A 17,536-nucleotide genomic window follows, 5' to 3' on the forward strand; every position below is an offset into this window, starting at 1 on the left:
GAAGTTAAAATTGCTGGAAGCTGGTGAGAGTTTTTCTCCTGGCCAACAACTGGCCATTTCTAAGAATTGACAGCAGTATTAACCATTGAAAAGTGAGATCAACCTGTGAACACCACCTTAAGACCTAAGCATGGGAATTTCTTTGTCTCTTTGTTTCCTGGCTGTGAAAGGTAACAGAGCTCCAGCTGGCTTCCCGTCCCCGGCCCGGCCCAGCCCATACGGCCCGGGCAGGGGCTGGGCTGGGCCTGCCGCAGCTCCCGGCCGGGAGATGGGGCCTGTGGGGCTTGCCCCGGGCTCTGTCTGGGCCAGGCCGGTCTCTGGCTCGGCGGCAGTTTTTGCTGTGACTGAATTCACCAGAAACTGCAGAGGAAAGAAAGAAAAAGCTCTTGACCTGCGGCAGGCTGAGACAGTGACCACACTCTCCAGAGCAGCCATGAAGAATCTTCCATCGCACACAGCTCCAGCCGCTGCTCCGGCAGAGGTCACAGAACCATCTACAAAGCCTGGGCAGGATTTTAACCTTTTCATTACCCAGATGAGACTTGCAGATTAATCCTTTTTTTTCCAGAGAAAGAAAAAGAGAGTAATCAACATGTAAAGAGACTTTATAAACTATCAGAGACAGTAATGAAAAGAATTAAGCTTCAGAAGGAGAGAATAAAGAGATGCTTAAAAAAGCTGAAATATTTTTCTGTTAAAGCTATGGAGATGGACAATAGTGTCCTGAAAAAACTCCTTTAATTCATGACAGAGTATATTGGGAGGAATAGAATAGTTCAAAGTGTGGATTTTGAGCAAAAAGTAAAGTGGTTGTGATACAGTGAGGTGCTGGAACAGAAAGAGAGAAGTAATAGTTGAAGATTTGTAGCTTTGTAGAGGCAAAGAGAAAACTTCTGTTTCCAGCGAAGCTCACAGAGATGGATGAAGAGAACTTTTGCCTTTGAATAACTCATCCTTAAAAATGACATCCCCAGACTCATGACCCATAACACACCTCAGAGTGATGTGAAATGGGAGAAGAAAATCTGATGACAGATTTTTGGGCAGCTGACATCAGAGAAATAGAAAGCTATGAAGAAAATTAGTTTTCTTGTGAGAAACTCCATAAATTAGCAGAAGAAGACTTCTGTTTCTCTACAAAGACTGATGAAAAGACTCCAGAAAGAATTGAGACTGTTTTAAACACCAAAGTTTTTTTGTTTCTATGTTGTCATGTGAACAAGAAAATTGTTGGGTAGTGGGGGAGAAAAGGGTTTTCTGGAAGTTTTATTCTGATTTTCTTATTCTTATAGTTTTTGTTAATAAACTTTCTTTTAAGTTTTAAGCCTGTTTTTCTCTTGCTCTAATCCATATCTCACAGCAAAAAAATAAGTAAGTTTTCTAGTAATTTTTTAGTTACTGCTTTAAAACCACGACACATGGACACTACCAGTTCCTGCCTGAGAAAAGAAGCCTCATAATGTTGTGGAGCCACTTTGATCCACCCTGATTTAGTGGATGACAGGTGGCTTGGAACTGGTTGATCTTTAAGGTCCCTTCTAATTCAAACCATTCTGCAATTCTATGATTCTACAATTAGGGTATACTCTTCCCCACCTGAAAGAGCAGGTACATTCTTCTGCCCTAACCTGCTTTCCTGCCTTTTTCATCTTGACAGCTTATTAGGGATTATATACTAAGACAGAATCTTTGTCACTTCCCACATCTGAAGAAACTGTGTGTGCCTGAGTGCACTGAATGCAAGAAAAGTGCAGCTCTATATTCACCTGGAAAGCATCAAGCACTTTCAGTGGAAAGATTTTTCAAGCATAGGTGATAAGCAGAGATGTAAAACATCCAGCTGGTATTACAAACTAAGAGTCATGTAAGATTAGCAGAAAAAAATTAGGATCCTGATACTGCATTACACCCACCAAGTCTCCTGTGATGATTTCTTCCACCTTCTGAGGAGTGAATTAGATGATCACTATGATGAGCCTGTCAGCAGTGGCAGAACAAAGACAGAAGTTTATTACATGCACAGCCATATGTAGTAGCACACACTGCTAGCAGATTCTTACAGGTTACAGCCTGCTGATTTAGAATCTTTCCATGTAAAAGTTCCAAGTATTTTATGGTCAAGGTTAAGCCTGGAGGAAAATGGATCTAGTCATTACTTTTAACTCCATTTTACTTGTCCATAAATTGAGTATGTAGAGAAAAAGACATTCCATCTGTCGAAGCACCATCTTGAAGAAGTAAGAGGAAAACCTCTTGCACCCTCCTGTTACCATTAGAATGTAGAAAGCCATGCCAGATGGTAGAAAACAAGTTTATTTTGTTCAGAAGGTCCCTGTCCTTTGGTTGTTCTGTGCTCACAAAAGTCGAACAGTCCTCAAGGCTCACATGAGGGCACAGAAGTAACTAGTAGGCCAGAGCTCGTCTGTAGGTATAAATACTTTCTGTTGAGTTCATCAGCCACTCAAAAAAGCCAAGAAAGTGAAAGAATGTAAAAATTCCAAAGCTGGAACAGGAAGCTGAATACTTGCTCATCCTCAGTCCACATTGAAGCAGACACCCCCAAAATATGCTCATCAATGACAGCTGAAACTGCCCAGTAGCAGATTAATTGTGATAACTTGGTACAGCCCAAAGCAGAAATGCTGGCCACAAGCTGGAGGTCTCCTGCAGGCACGTTGTGGGGTGTGTTGTGGGCACACGTCAGTGTGCACCAAGTACCAGCACCTGTGAGCAGAAACATAGCACACAGCCAGGCTGTGACTGCTGTGGGAACACAGAGAAAATATTACAGTTCTGATAATGACTTCCTTTCAGAGAGCAAGCATGTGACAGCCAGTCAGCTCTGTCACCTCCTTGAGGACACCAAGTGTCTCTCAGCTTGCAAAGGTAAATGCATACACAGAGCTCCTGTAAGGGTCCTTTATACTCAAGGACAGCTCTCTGAGCTCATTCCAGGGCATTGGCATGATCTTTTTTTTTTTAAAGATAAAAAACAGTCACAAACAGGCCAGAAAGAGAAGAAGCAAAGGGAGAAATCTGAGTGTGGGCACCAAAAAACACAAACTCAAGCCTTTCAATCTATTCTGGGACCATGTATTTCTAGTAGTGCTCTTGTGTTTTGCTGTGTAGAAGTGGCACTGCAGTCAGAGAAGCCCTGCTCGTGCTGACATGCTCTGCCCCATTGGCCACACCACTGTGGTGGTGCCATTGCCGTGCTCCAAGAGCTCTGCCACTGATGTGCTGCCACACAGCCAAGCCACAGCAAAGAAAGCTATTGGAAGAGAGACAGAGCTGAGACTTAACAAGGCACACACTTGAAGAAAATAAAGGAAGAAAAGGAGATAAGGTATTTGAGGAACAGAGAGTTAAATTTCAAGATTACATGGTAGCAGCTCTCAAAAATGGGAATTAATATACAGGTATTCCTGTATTAAACCAAACTAAGACTATGAGGTGCATATGAAAATTTAAATTGTAGTTGTCAAGAGAATGATCTCATCATTCTTTTCTTTTGTGAGGAACTCACTCTTTCCCTTTATCCCACACCTTATGTACCGCAGGCTGAAGCTGAAAGACAGCAGTTTTCCCTAAGAATATCTAGTGTTGAAAATTTTTCTCTACTGTATTTTAGTAGAAGTGGAGGAGATAAGAAATGGATACACAGAGCCCTTATAAGAGTCCTTTATACTCAAGGACAAGGATTTTTTTGTGAATATTTGTATGTTTTTCAAAACCAGTCTTGGATGGGAACAAAAGCACAATTAGGAAAATTCTGATGTCCTCCACTCTGCTCAGTTACTGACAGATGGCTTGATCTAATGCTTTTGTAAAGAAAATTGTAAGTTTGAGTGCTCTATCTGACATTCAGACAGAGTTCTTTTCTCAGCAGCACAAAGACTCAGCTGGTTCACCTGTCCAGGTGCCCACAAATGTTAGAGTAAGAGCAAGAGGCCAGCAAGAGTCAAGGACTCGAACTCCAGCACCAGCATCTCCTTTAAGTGACTGCGATCTTCCAGAGAGCGTATTTATTAATGGCTGGTCACAACTAGCTGGAAGGGTGCAGAATTTCAAAAAGTCTTGCCTGTTTCTGTCCATGTTGGTTTGAGTCCTCTTCCTCTGCTTAAAAATGTATAGATTTTGTATTCTGTATTTGTAAGTCACTTTGAAAGTCTCTCTGTGGAGAGCACTGATGAGTTTGAATGATAATCACAATGGTTTCAACACACAGTTTGTTAGCAGTGTACTTTTTAGGCTGTTCCTTGCATACAAAGTCCACAACAGCCTGGGGAAACTGAAAGCACAGCTAGGAGTTATCTGGGGCCAAGGCAAGGTCCAGCTGTTCCAGCTGTTGCACTATGCACTATGGAGCTAGCACTCCATATGCTGTGCTTGAGGTTCAGCACACACCTTTGTAAAGCCCCATGTTTAACTTGGTACCTGTTTTCTCCTTGCTCGACGAAGTCTGGCAACAGACATTTGTTTCTTCTTAGGATAACACACACTTGTGGAGTTTACATTGTACTGACAGCGTAGATTCCTATGGAGCATCATGCTCTGTAAATCCTACAGCATTATGCAATTCTATTAAAATAATGGAAGTTAAAAGTAGATCAGCTTGTTTTCTCACTAGAATATTAAATACAATTTCTTTATATAACAGCCAATATGTGAGTGTTAAGAACTAACCTATTGTAACAGTCAATAGTCTCTGCTGGAAATTATTGAGAGACATTCATGTCACCATTACAGCAAAACAAGCAGCAGATCTCACAAGGACCAGAGCTTCACAAAGGATGTGTATGCTGTATGTTCTTACAAAGGGTGCACATGGCAGAAGCAGCTGTAACAAAGTCATAATTGTGTACAGGTTCAAACTACAGAGTCTGAATGACAGCTTCATCTGAAGTTCCAATGTATTAATGTGAAGTTAACCTCACCTCTTTTTCAGCACAATTTACAGTATTTTAATGTAAATTTAATCAGAAATACAACTAGACATTATGACAATTTTCTCTGAATCATTCAAATATTCCTAAACTTTCCCTTTCCTTAGGAGTCAGCAATGTGCCACTCCCCTGTCATGATGTGAGTACAGCTCACAGGTACAATGGAGACTGGGCACTGGAAGAAGCAGCTACCAAACCCATGAACCACCCCCTCTCCTAAAGCTTTCTTCTTCAATATTCTATTCTTTTTAAACCAAGTTGTTAAATAGAATCTGCCCTTAGATACAGTCAGGCAGACAATAAAAGGATTCTAAAAATCTAGGTGCCTGGATGGACCAATTCATCACGGACTTTGCTAGAGCTGGAGACAAAAAATTACCTGTACATCAGGTACCGTCTAACACCTCTCTGTTATAGGAGCACACAGACATCTGAAGACTCACAAAAGCACAAATAAATAGATTTTTCTATTGTCACTCTGTCTTGTTTGCACAATTTGATCATTTCAATAGCCCTGGCAAGGTCAGAGCTGGTAGGTAAAGAACTTGCTATGTAATCTGCATTACTGCCCCAGCTTCAAAATGCTTTGCATCAGTCATTGCCAGGTACCTCTTCATTCATGCAAACATAAAAGTTAGGAAAAATGCTCAAAACAGCAGGAAGTAGGAAAAGCAAACACATGCATGAGAACTAAAATAAAGCACACAATCAATGAACCAAACTTTTTCCCTCCATTTATAGTACTTGCTGCTAATCTTCAAGATTCTTCAAACCTTGTACCAAATGTTGTCAGGTAATTAATATGAGGCTAGCAAGCTCACCTCTTCCAGGTTGTCATGAGCTCTGAAGCAGAAAGGAATAATTGCTATCTGTGGTAGCTGAAGGTTATTTTAACAACTGTGTATTTCTTGTTTACCATGAAAAATGACTCTCAAGTTTCTAAAAAAAGCAGCTGTTCAATATTCAGGAATATTCAGGCACACTGTAAATCTGCTCTCCCTTTTAAACTATGAGACTGTCTGCACAGACATGCTTTGATTTATAGAGCTCACTGTCTAAAATTCATCCCTTCTGCTTACATTTAATATTTACATGTTTCTACATGAATTACATTGTTTTTAAAAACAGAGAGGTAACAAGAATTAAGATAGCTTTAGCAGTCAGCTCCTTCAAACTATATTCTACAAAGCATATTTACATTTCAATCAGCAATGTTTTCCTAAAACATAGATGAGAATAGAGAGTAAGACCAAGCAGATCTATTAAAGACAAATATTCTGAAAGAGAGCTAAATTGATTATGACAGAAACATTCATCCAAATAAGTTCAGTAAGGTTTTTGGATTTTCTGTTAATAATAGCCAATAGCTAAAAAACAAGCCATGGCACTTGTAGAAATTAGAACAAATTGAGAGGATGTAATGATAAACTCACTAAAATGTAAACCTTTCATTCAGAGCTTTGGGATGTGAGCTGCAGTTTACTAAAGCACACAAATCTGTATTGAAGTTCTTGAAACAACCTTAAACAAAGAATGGTTTAAAATTATGTCACATTTATTTTCGGAGTTGCAATGAGTGCTGCAATATTACATAGGCATTTAAATACATTTCATTTGCCTAAAGAAAGCATATAATGTTATTTCAGCTACCTTTCATCTACCTTTCAGCTCCCCAGATATTCAAACACTGCACATGCACATAGAGATTAAACTAAAAGCCTCTGCAGCAACTGGCTTTCAGAATAAAATATTTTCTATTTCTTAATATCCTACCTTCAAAGTTGTCTTCTAGGAGACCCATATGCTCAAGTGCCTTCACAAATCCAACTATTATCACCAGTACAACAATCATTTCAAGTCCCTCCAAGTTCATTTTGAAATATTATTTACATAAAAGCATCTTTTCTTAGGGAGAGTCCTGACTTCAGAGTTCAACTTTAATTAAAAAGCTCTCCTAGTCCAAGACATGCCACACAACCAGATAAATACAATGCTAAGAAGCCCAGAATATTCGCACCATAAAACATTTCCACTGACAGCTAGATGAACACAGGAATGTAGGGAGTCAAATCTTACCATGTCTGCATCACTTGCCTGCATGGATACAGATGTTTCAGTCTCTACAGCAACAGAATATACAGTTACCACTTTATTTAGCATTTCCTCTCTGTCACAGCCAAAATCCACCAGATCTGTTTGATACCTAGTAAAATTTTTCACACTGAGTTGCAGCTTTAGAGGGATCTTATACTTAAACAGCACAGAGGAAAAAAGTCTGAATACTTTCTCTGCCAGATACTGAAGTTCAGAAAACTCAAAGCAATATAATTTCATTTAAAAGATGCCCTATTTCTGTATTTTTCTATTGACTGGAATACAGTTACAAAAGGTTAGCTATTTGTTCAAGTAGCTTGTTTTCCCAGACTGAAACACATTTACAGGAACCTAGTAAAATATGAAATATTATAAGAAGCAGCTTGTTAGAGGGAAATCAGTTTAAGACTGAGGGGTCTATGGGAAGCAAAAGGCTTTCCCTGCTGCTGCACAGCCCTGGGGGCTCGTGCAGATGTTAAACACCTGCCCTTGGTGCAGCTGCTGCTCCCACGGCTGTCCCAGGTGAGGAAAGCCAACAAACCGCACCAAGGACACAAAGTGCCCCTGGCCAGCACTGCCTGCAGCTGACTCCCCTGGCTCAGGAGGTACTTCCACGAGCTCACAGAAACACTGGCATTGCTTCCAAGTCCTTGCACACGAAATTTTGGAACAGATTCTCTGAAGGAGAATTCAGAGTCACCTAATAGCCATTAGCAAGCACTTGTCTGTCCTTCCTACTCACCTTCCCTTAGCTCTCCAGATTTGCAGACAGACATGCCCAGAATTACGAAAAACCCCTACATCCTTTTGAAAATAGGGCCACTTGTTCTGGTAAATTTTGATCACTTAGTCTGCAATGACTAAGAAATCTGTGCACAACATCAAGTACCACACTCATCATTCTTTAAACTCATTTTGGGACAATCTAACCTGGAAAGACAGACATACAGACAGACAGACAGACAGATAGATAGATAGATGTGTGTAAAAACTTATATTACCATTGTAATTATTAAGTGGCTGCATAAATAATATTCCTCTGACAGCCTGAAATCCAGCTTGCTGTTTCAATTACTGGTTTTTTAACTGTTTGTGTACTTCTATCTTCAGCTGATGCTTTATGCTGCTGCTTCTCAGGACACCCTTGTCAAGCTACATTAAGCATTGAGATGATGCTGTGAGTCCAAGGCTGTCTGTGTGATGAGAGGGGACCCTCCTGAGCTGCACTGTGTTGCTGTTCACAGCCAGATAGGTCTCACAGATTAATTTGAAAGCTGTAAATGGTTTTCTAAATGACTTCACTAAAGCTTTGTTGTGTAGCAAGGTGTCCCTAAAGGCCTGAGTGGAGCTGTTTTCTGTATGAGTATTCTAATAAATTAATATCTATTAATATTTTAGAAGTATCAATTCCTTATCAATATAATTAGCATTGGAGACAGCTTTTCTCAGGTACCCCCATCCAAAGATAAATCTTACACTTTTTTCTCTTCATTATTGAACTTCACTTGAGCGTCTCACAGCCCTTACTGAAATTCTCATTGAGCCTAAACACTCCTGAGAGGAGGTTAAGAATTTACTGAAATATCAAATCAAATTACCATGGAAATCAAACCACCTTTGGGACAGTCCAGACATAAGTTATTATAATTTAGAGTAATAACCAATGGTTGAGTACAGAATCAAAAGAAAGAAATACTACCTGATGGAAATGGACTGGGACAGAGGGCAAAAAGAAGAAAGTAACTTGATCTTATTTTTGGTCTAAAATCTCTGCTCCTATTGAAAGTGAAATGAGCTGGGTGATGCCAATAAGTGTTGAAAATTAATTTTATTTCTGTTTGGGAAAGGGGATTTCTCACAGTCCTGTTCACTTGTACCTCTTTTCTGGTTTGCTGCTGCTCTCAGCTGATCTAAAAACATAACCAATTAACAAATACATATTTTGTTTATCCTTGTTAAAACATCTATTTTGTAGAAAATAAAAATGTTTCACAGAAATAGATTTTTTTTTAAGAAAGCTGCATCTCCAAAGCAGTGCAGCTCTTTGACATGCCAAGGCATCCTCCTTTCCTCAGAGGAATGGAGCACCTTTCCTATGGGAAAGGCTGAGAGAATTGGGATCCTAGAAAAGAGAAGGCTTCAGAGACCTAATTGTGGCCTTCCAGTGCCTGAAGGGAACTTACACAAAAGATGGAGCAAGTCTATTTATGAGAGCCTGGAGTTGCAGGACAAAGGGGAAATAGATTCAAATTGACAGTAGGTTTAGATTAGATATTAGGAAGGAATTGTTCCCTGGGAGGGTGGGAACCACCACAGGGTGCCCAGAGCAACTGTGGCTGCCCCTGGATCCCTGGCAGTGCCCAAGGCCAGGTTGGACAGGGCTTGGAGCAGCCTGGGACAGTGGGAGGTGTCCCTCCCCACAGCAGGGAGCCTGGAGCTACATGTCCCTTGAAGTCCCCTTCCAACCCAAACCATTGTATAATTCTGTGATTCTCCCATCTTGGATTCAAGAGGTGAAGTCCAGGTTCTGCTTTGTCTGACATAGAGCAGAGAAATGCCTTTGCTCTGCACACAGGTCCAGTCAGGGTGCTTCTCCCACCCCCAGAAAGCAGACAAGGGACTTCCACAGACTCTGCCTTCCCCTTACAACACTTCTGTTACTGGTTGCTCTGCACCTTAATCCCTGGAGACTACAAAAGGTTTCCTCTTTTTTCAGACAAAAAAGAGAAATTTTTTAAACCTAGAGCACTTCCCAGCTGTTCTCTGACCAGCTCAATCCACCTTTGTGTCTTTGGGGAGAGACGGGGAGCAAGAGAAAGGAAAACCTACTCCAATAAACTCCAATCAACTTATTTAGCCTGTGCAAGCCGACGTAACTGCAGGCTTGCATAAAGCTGCAGGCTGTGTGTTTCCAGCTCATAACCTTCCCACAGCAATAGATCATATTTGTAACTAACTCTCATCATTTTCAGATGTTCTTTTTTGAACCTGAGCAATCCACTGTGCAGGAAACTACTCCTGTCAACAAAGAAACACTGGAGTGTTACCGCTGAAGATGAACAGATCACACGGACACAGGTCGAGGTGTGGTGAAAGAAAGTTTATTTTTCCTCCCAGGATTTATAGGCTTCTGACTACGGCCAGGGATTGGAGGGTCAGGATAACACTTTCTCACTGCACTGGCCATGAGAGATGCCCATCAGAAGACATGTAACAGAAAGAATGTACACATATCTATGTTTACAGTTACTGTCCTGGGAAAGTCCTTAGAAAACTATGTTAGCAAGCTCAGAAGCTGAGTTTTCAGGGTGACATCTCACCCTTTTTGGTTTAACAAAAAGAAAAGAAAAAGAAAAATGAACAAAGAAACTAGCAACATTATAAACAATCAAAAGGATAAATAATAGAAAAATACAATACTCCATACAATAAGAAGGCTGTAATTTCAGGGTGATATCTCACCCTTTCGTTATTACAAAAAAGACTAAAAAAAAAACCCAGAAAAACAACAAAACTCAAAAATAAATGAAACAAATATCCAACATCAACACCTGCTTGCGGATGGCTCTCAATTTGGTCACGGAGGCAGAATCCATGGCCAAATTGAAAGGTGCCTGGGAAAACCTATGAAATGCTATGACAGCAGTCTGTAATTCTATCAATTGGGCTGATCCAGCCTCATGACTCTCCAAAAACCTAAAAAAAACAAAACAGCGACATCAATGGAAAGATTAATGTAATAAACTTGAGGAGCAGAAACTGCTCACAGAACCTCCTCCAGCATCTACTGTGCCTGTGGGGTCAGTGTCAGCAGTGACTTTAAATCAGAGTCCCCCTTTAATAGACCAAACAAGGGAGACTGTTGTGTCATGGTCAGTCCCATATAGGGACACAACCATGTAAAAGTCCATTAATATTTGGACATTATTCATGCAGTGTCTGCACTGAATGCAAAAAAAATAATTGCACCTCCAGATGTGGGACTGTTTGTCCAAAAATTATTTTTGACCCTCAAATAATTTCAGTGAGGTTGTAGAGGCGAGCAGCAGGAAACTGCTTGCAAACTCCAGAGAGAGCTAGAGCCCCATATCATCGTCAAATGCTGGCAAATTTTCACAAGCCTTATGGCAAAACCTCCATTGATATCTCTGTGTGGGCTCAGCATTAATGATAGCTGGCACCAGAAAGGCAAATTCTGGTCTGTCATTGGGATGCAAAGGAATTGTAAAGAACAATCCTTCAGATCCACAATGAGGACTAGCCAATCAGCTGGAAGTATGGCAGATGAAGGCATGGTAGCCTGCAACATCCCCATGCTTTCCATCATAGCATGAACTTTCTGGAGGTCTTGCAATAACTTCCATTTCCCAGACTTCTTCTTGATACAGGAAACAGGAATGTCCCAGGGACTGGTTGAAACTCTGTGGATCACTGTGATCCAACTGTTCTTGCATCAAGTCACGGATGGTGACTAGTCTATCATGAGAGAAGACAACAGAAAATGCTGAACAAAGAGTCAGTCTCAAGTTCTTCTTTGTGTTGAATGTGTCAGCATCAGGTCCAAGGGTCACTCCGGGGGCCCGTCAGCAAACCTGACAATCGCGATGTCTACGCCAGTGTCAAAACCCGCGGAAGCTAATCTCTGACAGCATCTCACCAAGGATGGACAGGGGGCAGACCCGTTCAGGATGATCCCTGGCTGTCAGAACAGCAGACCAGTGACCCAGGGAGGTCCAGGAAACCCGAAGCCACCATCTCCCCGCAGCTGGGTCTCAGCTCTGCGAACATAAAACTCAAAAGGCACAAGGTGAGCAAATCCAGGTCCCGCAGGGATAGGAACAGGAGGCAGGAGTGTGGAATCCATGGCAGAAATGCACCCCAGGAAATCCGAATCAACGTCCCCTAGGTGAGCAATGGTGCCTTGAGCAGTGGAATTCAACCACGCCACAAGAAGAGCACTCATGCCCTCACCCACCGGACCAAAGCATTTAGAAACACATGGAATGCCTGATACGCTCAGCTGCACAGTCATTTGACAAGAGGACAAGGTCCACAGGCCAGCTGAAGAAGCTCCAGCAGCCTGGGACCCTTTGCCTGTGGACGCCACCGGCTTCTGTCCCGCGGCAGCACCACCGGAGCCAGTGGTAAACAGCGCAGGACCTTGGTCTGCCACAGCCACAGGAGGTGGCGGGGGAGGACCGGCCCCAGCCGCAGGCTCGGGTGATGCCCGGGAACCCGAGGCGGGGCGGGTTGGAGCCAGATCGGCACGGCCCGCCTCCAGCGCCGGGAAGGACCGAGGCGCCGGTAGAGGCACAGCCCGCGAAGCCGCGGCACCGTCCTGCTCTGCTGCGAGGGAACAATCCGGGCTTGCAGGAGGGGGAAACCCGCAGCATGGGGCTGGCAGAACCCAGCCCGGTTTCCACACCACTCGCAGGACCCATCTCCACGCCCCACGAATCCGGCGCGGGGGGGTAGCGCTCGGAACCACCCATAACAGCGTCTTTTCAGGGGCAAAAGGTCCAAAAGGCGGCTCTGGCTGCTCCTCCAGTGGAACAGCGCGCGCGGCTGCCGGCACAGGGCCCAGGCCTGGCCCGTCCCCCACCGTGGGGCAGGGCACGGCCCAGCCGCAGCAGGGACACGGGACAGACCCTGAGGCATCCCCCAGGGCCGGCGCCGCCCCCCGTTCAAGCACTCCCCCATCGGTCTGTGCCAGAAGGGCACACGAAGGAGGCGAGCCCGCCCCGGTTCCACCGCTGGGGCGCCGGCTGAGGCGGGGTTACACCCCCCGGGTCCGAGGTGCCCCTGATGGCTCTCTGGCAAGGATCCAACCCCGCCTCAGGCCTACACCGCTGGGGTCCCGGCTGAGGCGGGGTCACGCCCACCAGTCCGGCGGCGGCCCCGGCGATCCCGGGGGAGCCGACCTCGGGACCCGACCTCAGAACTACGCCGCACCTTCGCCAGATCCCCAGCAACTGGAGCACCCGGGGCTCATAACCAACCAGCAGAGACTCGATCAGGGAATCACCTAAAGCATCCTAAGCCAACTTTGAAAAAATTGCTTCAACCACAGGGAAAAACCCCTCAATTCTCCCATACTCACACAATCGCTGAAAGTCAGCATATGAAACATCAATCCCTCTCTGATCAAACACCGCACACCGTATTTCCACAACCAGGCCCTCCGTAGGAAAGAGCCTAAAACCATCCATAGCCACAGGCTAGACAGTACCCTGTAACACACGTGCAAGACACGTTGGGGTTCACCAGATGTTACTGCTGAAGATGAATAGATCACACGGATACAGGTCGAGGTGTGGTGAAAGAAAAAGAAAGTTTATTTTTCCTCCCAGGATTTATAGGCTTCTGACCATGGCCAGGGATTGGAGGGTCAGGATAACACTTTCTCACTGCACTGGCCATGAGAGATGCCCATCACAAGACGTGTAACAGAAAGAATGTACACATATCTATGTTTACAGTTACTGTCCTGGGAAAGTCCTTAGAAAACTATGTTAGCAAGCTCAAAAGCTGAGTTTTCAGGGCGACACTGGAGTGTTCTGGGAGGAGAAAGTCCATTTACTGTTTAATTCAGCCATGCACATGCAGAGCAGTGGGAGCACTACTGCCTGCATCCCTCCTTTCTGTCCAAGGAGGAAGGCTGGGTGCCTGGCATGCTCTGACACTGGATAAAGTTTGAACTGCTGCAGAACCGGGCATTGAGATATCTCTGGCAGGTAATGTGTTAGGTAAAATGCTGGGGACCACACAGACAAATGGCTCATACCAGTGCCATCACCCCATTTGTAAGCAACTTCTCCTTTCTGCTCCCAGCAAACAAGGAGAGATTTCAAAGTGAACTCACACGTGCATCAGAAAGTGGGAATCATGATAGCAATAGGAGAAGTACCAAGCAGTACCCATTTGCTAGTTACATTTTCCTGTACAGCTACCTTTAAGGGCACATCTAAGATTTGGCCCCACAGTGCCTGTTCACAGTGCAGATGAACTGTTCCTCTCATTTCTATCTGTCATTTTCCCCCTACACAAACCTCATGTGTTTTTATCTCTTTCTTTAAACCTTGGAAACTGGACCAAGCCCAAAGAGGAGAAGATGACCTGTTTGGAACCCAGCAGCACTCTGACAAGGACAGCAACTGATAGCAAAGCCCCTGAGATTGCCCTGCTCTGATCAAGTCCAACCTGATGGCCTTAGAATTACCTTCAACAAGATCACTGCAGAACCCTCCCCAGTGCTCAGAGGGATCCACCAGGGATGACAGCAGCACAGCAGGGCTGGAGACCTTCCCTCTGCTCCCCAGCCCTTCACTGCACACCAAAATGAAAAGTACAGCTGCCATGGGAGACTATTTGGATGTCAGGGTATTGACAGGGTATTGTTGTATACACAACAGCTAAACAGCTGAACAGCTGAACAGCTAAATCGGCATAGGGATTCCCAAGCTAGGCCTTATGCTTCTGGTCTTCAGTTCTTACATTGCTTTGCCCCATCTAGACTAACCAGGCTCTCAGCTGAGTTTTGTTGCAGCAGACACTGGCTGATCCTTCATTTTATTAATAGCATGATTACAGTATAAATATTTTATTCCATGGTGTGTGTAGGAGGCGTCATTATGCCTTGGATTCTTCATGTGTGCATCCTTTTTAAATATAGCTCTGCTAAGGCAAATGTGTCAGTTCCAGCTCTTTCAATATTTTCTTTAATGTTATCAGTATTTTCTAAATTGCTGATAAAGATAAATTTCAGGCCAATTTATTCTATGAATAAAATTCACACAGAAGAATAGAATTCTTCTCTAATGGGGTCATACAAAAGGATTGCAATAAGAATTTAATTAAAAGTGAAATTCTAAAACCTGATGAAATCTTCCATGGCACAGATACCCAAGATATACTGGGGCAGATACTGGCTATTTCTTAACAGCATTTTCAAAAGCATTCCCTTTTAACATCTCTCCTAAATCATCATCATTTTTTCTGCACCCTATGGAAGGACCATATGAACTGAACATCAATGTCAGCTTCAGCAGATCTACAGGAAGTTATTTTTTGAATATTTCTTTAAATTGGAGTTTCTTTCCATAATGCTGCTTATAACTTTGGGTACATAAGATGTTGATTTTAAAGGTTTTATTTTTGTTTGGCAGTACTCATACTTACATCTAAAAACCTTTGAGAGAGGCATTCACACATTTCAAACAGAAATAGAAGTCTGCTTTTCATGGCAATGAGATGGAATGGATGGTATTTTCACATTCAACCCCTCTGTTATTAGCAGTTCCAGAGTTCCTTATAATACACTACACAACCTTGTTACGCTACAGCATATTTATTACAGTGCAGTGTGCCTGGTTTAAAGTGTTGCTTACTGCCCTTGAAGGAAATGAATAAATTGTTTAAGGAGTGTGGAAACTGGTTCTTGTTCGAAACTCTCAAAGCCAAGGCTGATAACAGATCTAAGGAATGTGGAGGGGAAACACAGCTGGGTACCAAGGCATGAGCTCACATTTATAAAGGCACAGAAGTATCACATGTCATGACAGAGTCAGTGGTACATCTATGTATTAGAGGCTGCTAACTGTTGCACAGGAAAAGAATCTGCTCAGCCAGATTTTGGAAACCAAGCTGATTTCAAAAGCCAAAAATTGATAGTTGGAATCAAAAGTCTTCAAATGAACAACTTTAAAGTGTAAGACTTCTGTGGACAATGTCATGGTCTGATGCAAATGCAAGATGCAAGCAGAGTTATAAAACTGGTAGCCATAAGGTGTTCAAAAGTGGATGTAAATGGGTATTGATGTTGTTACATCTATGATGTCCAAAGAGAATGGGGGCATGACCAAAGTCATTGTCATTTTTCAGGAGAAAGAAATAAGAGACAGAAATGTAGCATATGTGAATCTAGTTACACATTTTGCTGACCTCAACTATCAGCTTCATTCACTTCAGAAGGGAGGCTCTTGCTAGCCTGGGAAAATAGTCCTTTGACATGTCATGTTCCAAAGGGTAGTGGTGATACAGCTGTAAACACATGACTTCTTTTCTCAGTTGATAAAAACCATCCTAGCATCAGTCAATGGAAGAGGAAAGGGAAAGAGAAAAGGGAAAGGGAAAAGGAGAAAATGGGAAGAAAAAAAGAAATGGGAAAAGCCAATCATAAGTTTCTCAGCATTCATATAACATTTTGCTGGCATAATAGATCTGAATAGTTATTGAAACATAACCAAATGCACAAAATCTAGAGTAGTGCAGAACTAATCAATAATTTGAGGACAGGCAGTAGCTTTTCCAGTGAATACTTGAAATATGAAAAAATGGTATTTGGATAGAGAAGAGATTTAAAACTCCCAAATGACTGCAAGATAATATGCCTTGTGTACCATTTTCTGTATACGGATCTTCAATATCTGTCCTGCACTTCACATTGTAATAGCACTGATACTATTCTGGGTGTACAGAAATATTGCTGAAAGATTTTTGTTACCGGTACATGCACAGGAATCATAGATTAGGGCAAGAGTCCTTCATAGTATGAATTTCTAAAGAAGCCACAGTTTGATTTACAGAGACAACACTAGGATTTGACAGGATATGAATGTAAGTGTTCCTGGAGATAATGAGAGAAGAAAAAAGAGGAAGAAAATTTCAAAGGAAATAATTTTCAATTCTGATACAATAAACACGACACTGTCTGAATGGAGCCCACTCAGTCCGGTGCTTGGAACTTGCAAGGGAAGTACTCTTGCTGCTAGCAGCAGTGCCACAGAGCATGGGTTAGGTGGGAAGCATGGCATGCCAGTCCAGTAGCAGCATTTTATTGACTTCTAGCAAGGTCCTACTGCCAAGTGATTAATAAAAGATAATCAGCTCTGAATGATCCACAAAGTAAACTTTTCAGAGTATGACCTGTTAATATGGCTCTATTCAAGTGAAGGTACTGTAAGTTTTATAACTGGAAATTGTCATAACTAGGGAATCCCCCTAAATGATCAATGAAAAAATAGTATAAAAAGTTGTATTACCCTCTAAAATGCCAGTAACATGAATATTTCAGTGTCCTCACCCAGTTCAGAAAAAAACAGCAGAGAAACAGCAGCCTGCATAATAGCTCTCAGTGCACACATTTGTTCTGTGACATTCAAAGCCGACATAAAGATCCCATTGTGTCTCACAACTACAGCAATCTGCAATTACAGTATCCATTCTATTTTAATTTTAATTTACAGCATTAGAGCTCAAAAAAGAAAAATACTCTGATCTTGTTAAAAGGCTGGGACAGCTTGAAGAAGTCTTACATTTTTCACTTATGTTCCCAATCTGGACAGTTCAAACAGACTAATCCAGACTTATCTGCAAGAAAACAACATACAAATCTGGGGTTACAACTTCAAACTTAAGAAAACTCTCTCATTGAGGAGTGCAAATAAATAGTGGTTCCCTGAAAAATGTTACAGTACTTAGAATTAAAATAACTACTT

General features: G+C 42.6%; 1 protein-coding gene and 1 long non-coding RNA gene across 7 annotated transcripts in view; both read right to left on the bottom strand.

The window, feature by feature from the left end:
* KCNIP1 (potassium voltage-gated channel interacting protein 1) overlaps positions 1-17,536 on the bottom strand; it is a 226,951-nt gene that overhangs the window by 75,977 nt on the left and 133,438 nt on the right. Inside the window, exon 1 of one of the 6 annotated variants that reach the window (XM_086852086.1) lies at positions 6,720-6,809. The exons of the other annotated variants lie outside the window; for them this stretch is intronic. Coding sequence (XP_086708212.1) covers positions 6,720-6,798 — 79 coding nt within the window. The 5' untranslated portion in view covers positions 6,799-6,809. Of the gene's footprint in view, positions 1-6,719; positions 6,810-17,536 lie in introns of those variants that run through there. 6 annotated transcript variants of the gene reach the window in all.
* LOC147650459 (uncharacterized) lies at positions 10,126-13,388 on the bottom strand. Its single transcript, XR_015276809.1, has 2 exons — positions 13,315-13,388; positions 10,126-13,219 (listed from the first exon to the last, which is right to left on the bottom strand). It is a non-coding gene; the product is annotated as an uncharacterized LOC147650459 (long non-coding RNA).

The sequence above is a fragment of the Cyanistes caeruleus genome, chromosome 15, assembly GCF_971803275.1.
Source record: "Cyanistes caeruleus chromosome 15, bCyaCae1.hap1.1, whole genome shotgun sequence".
NCBI lineage: Eukaryota > Metazoa > Chordata > Aves > Passeriformes > Paridae > Cyanistes > Cyanistes caeruleus.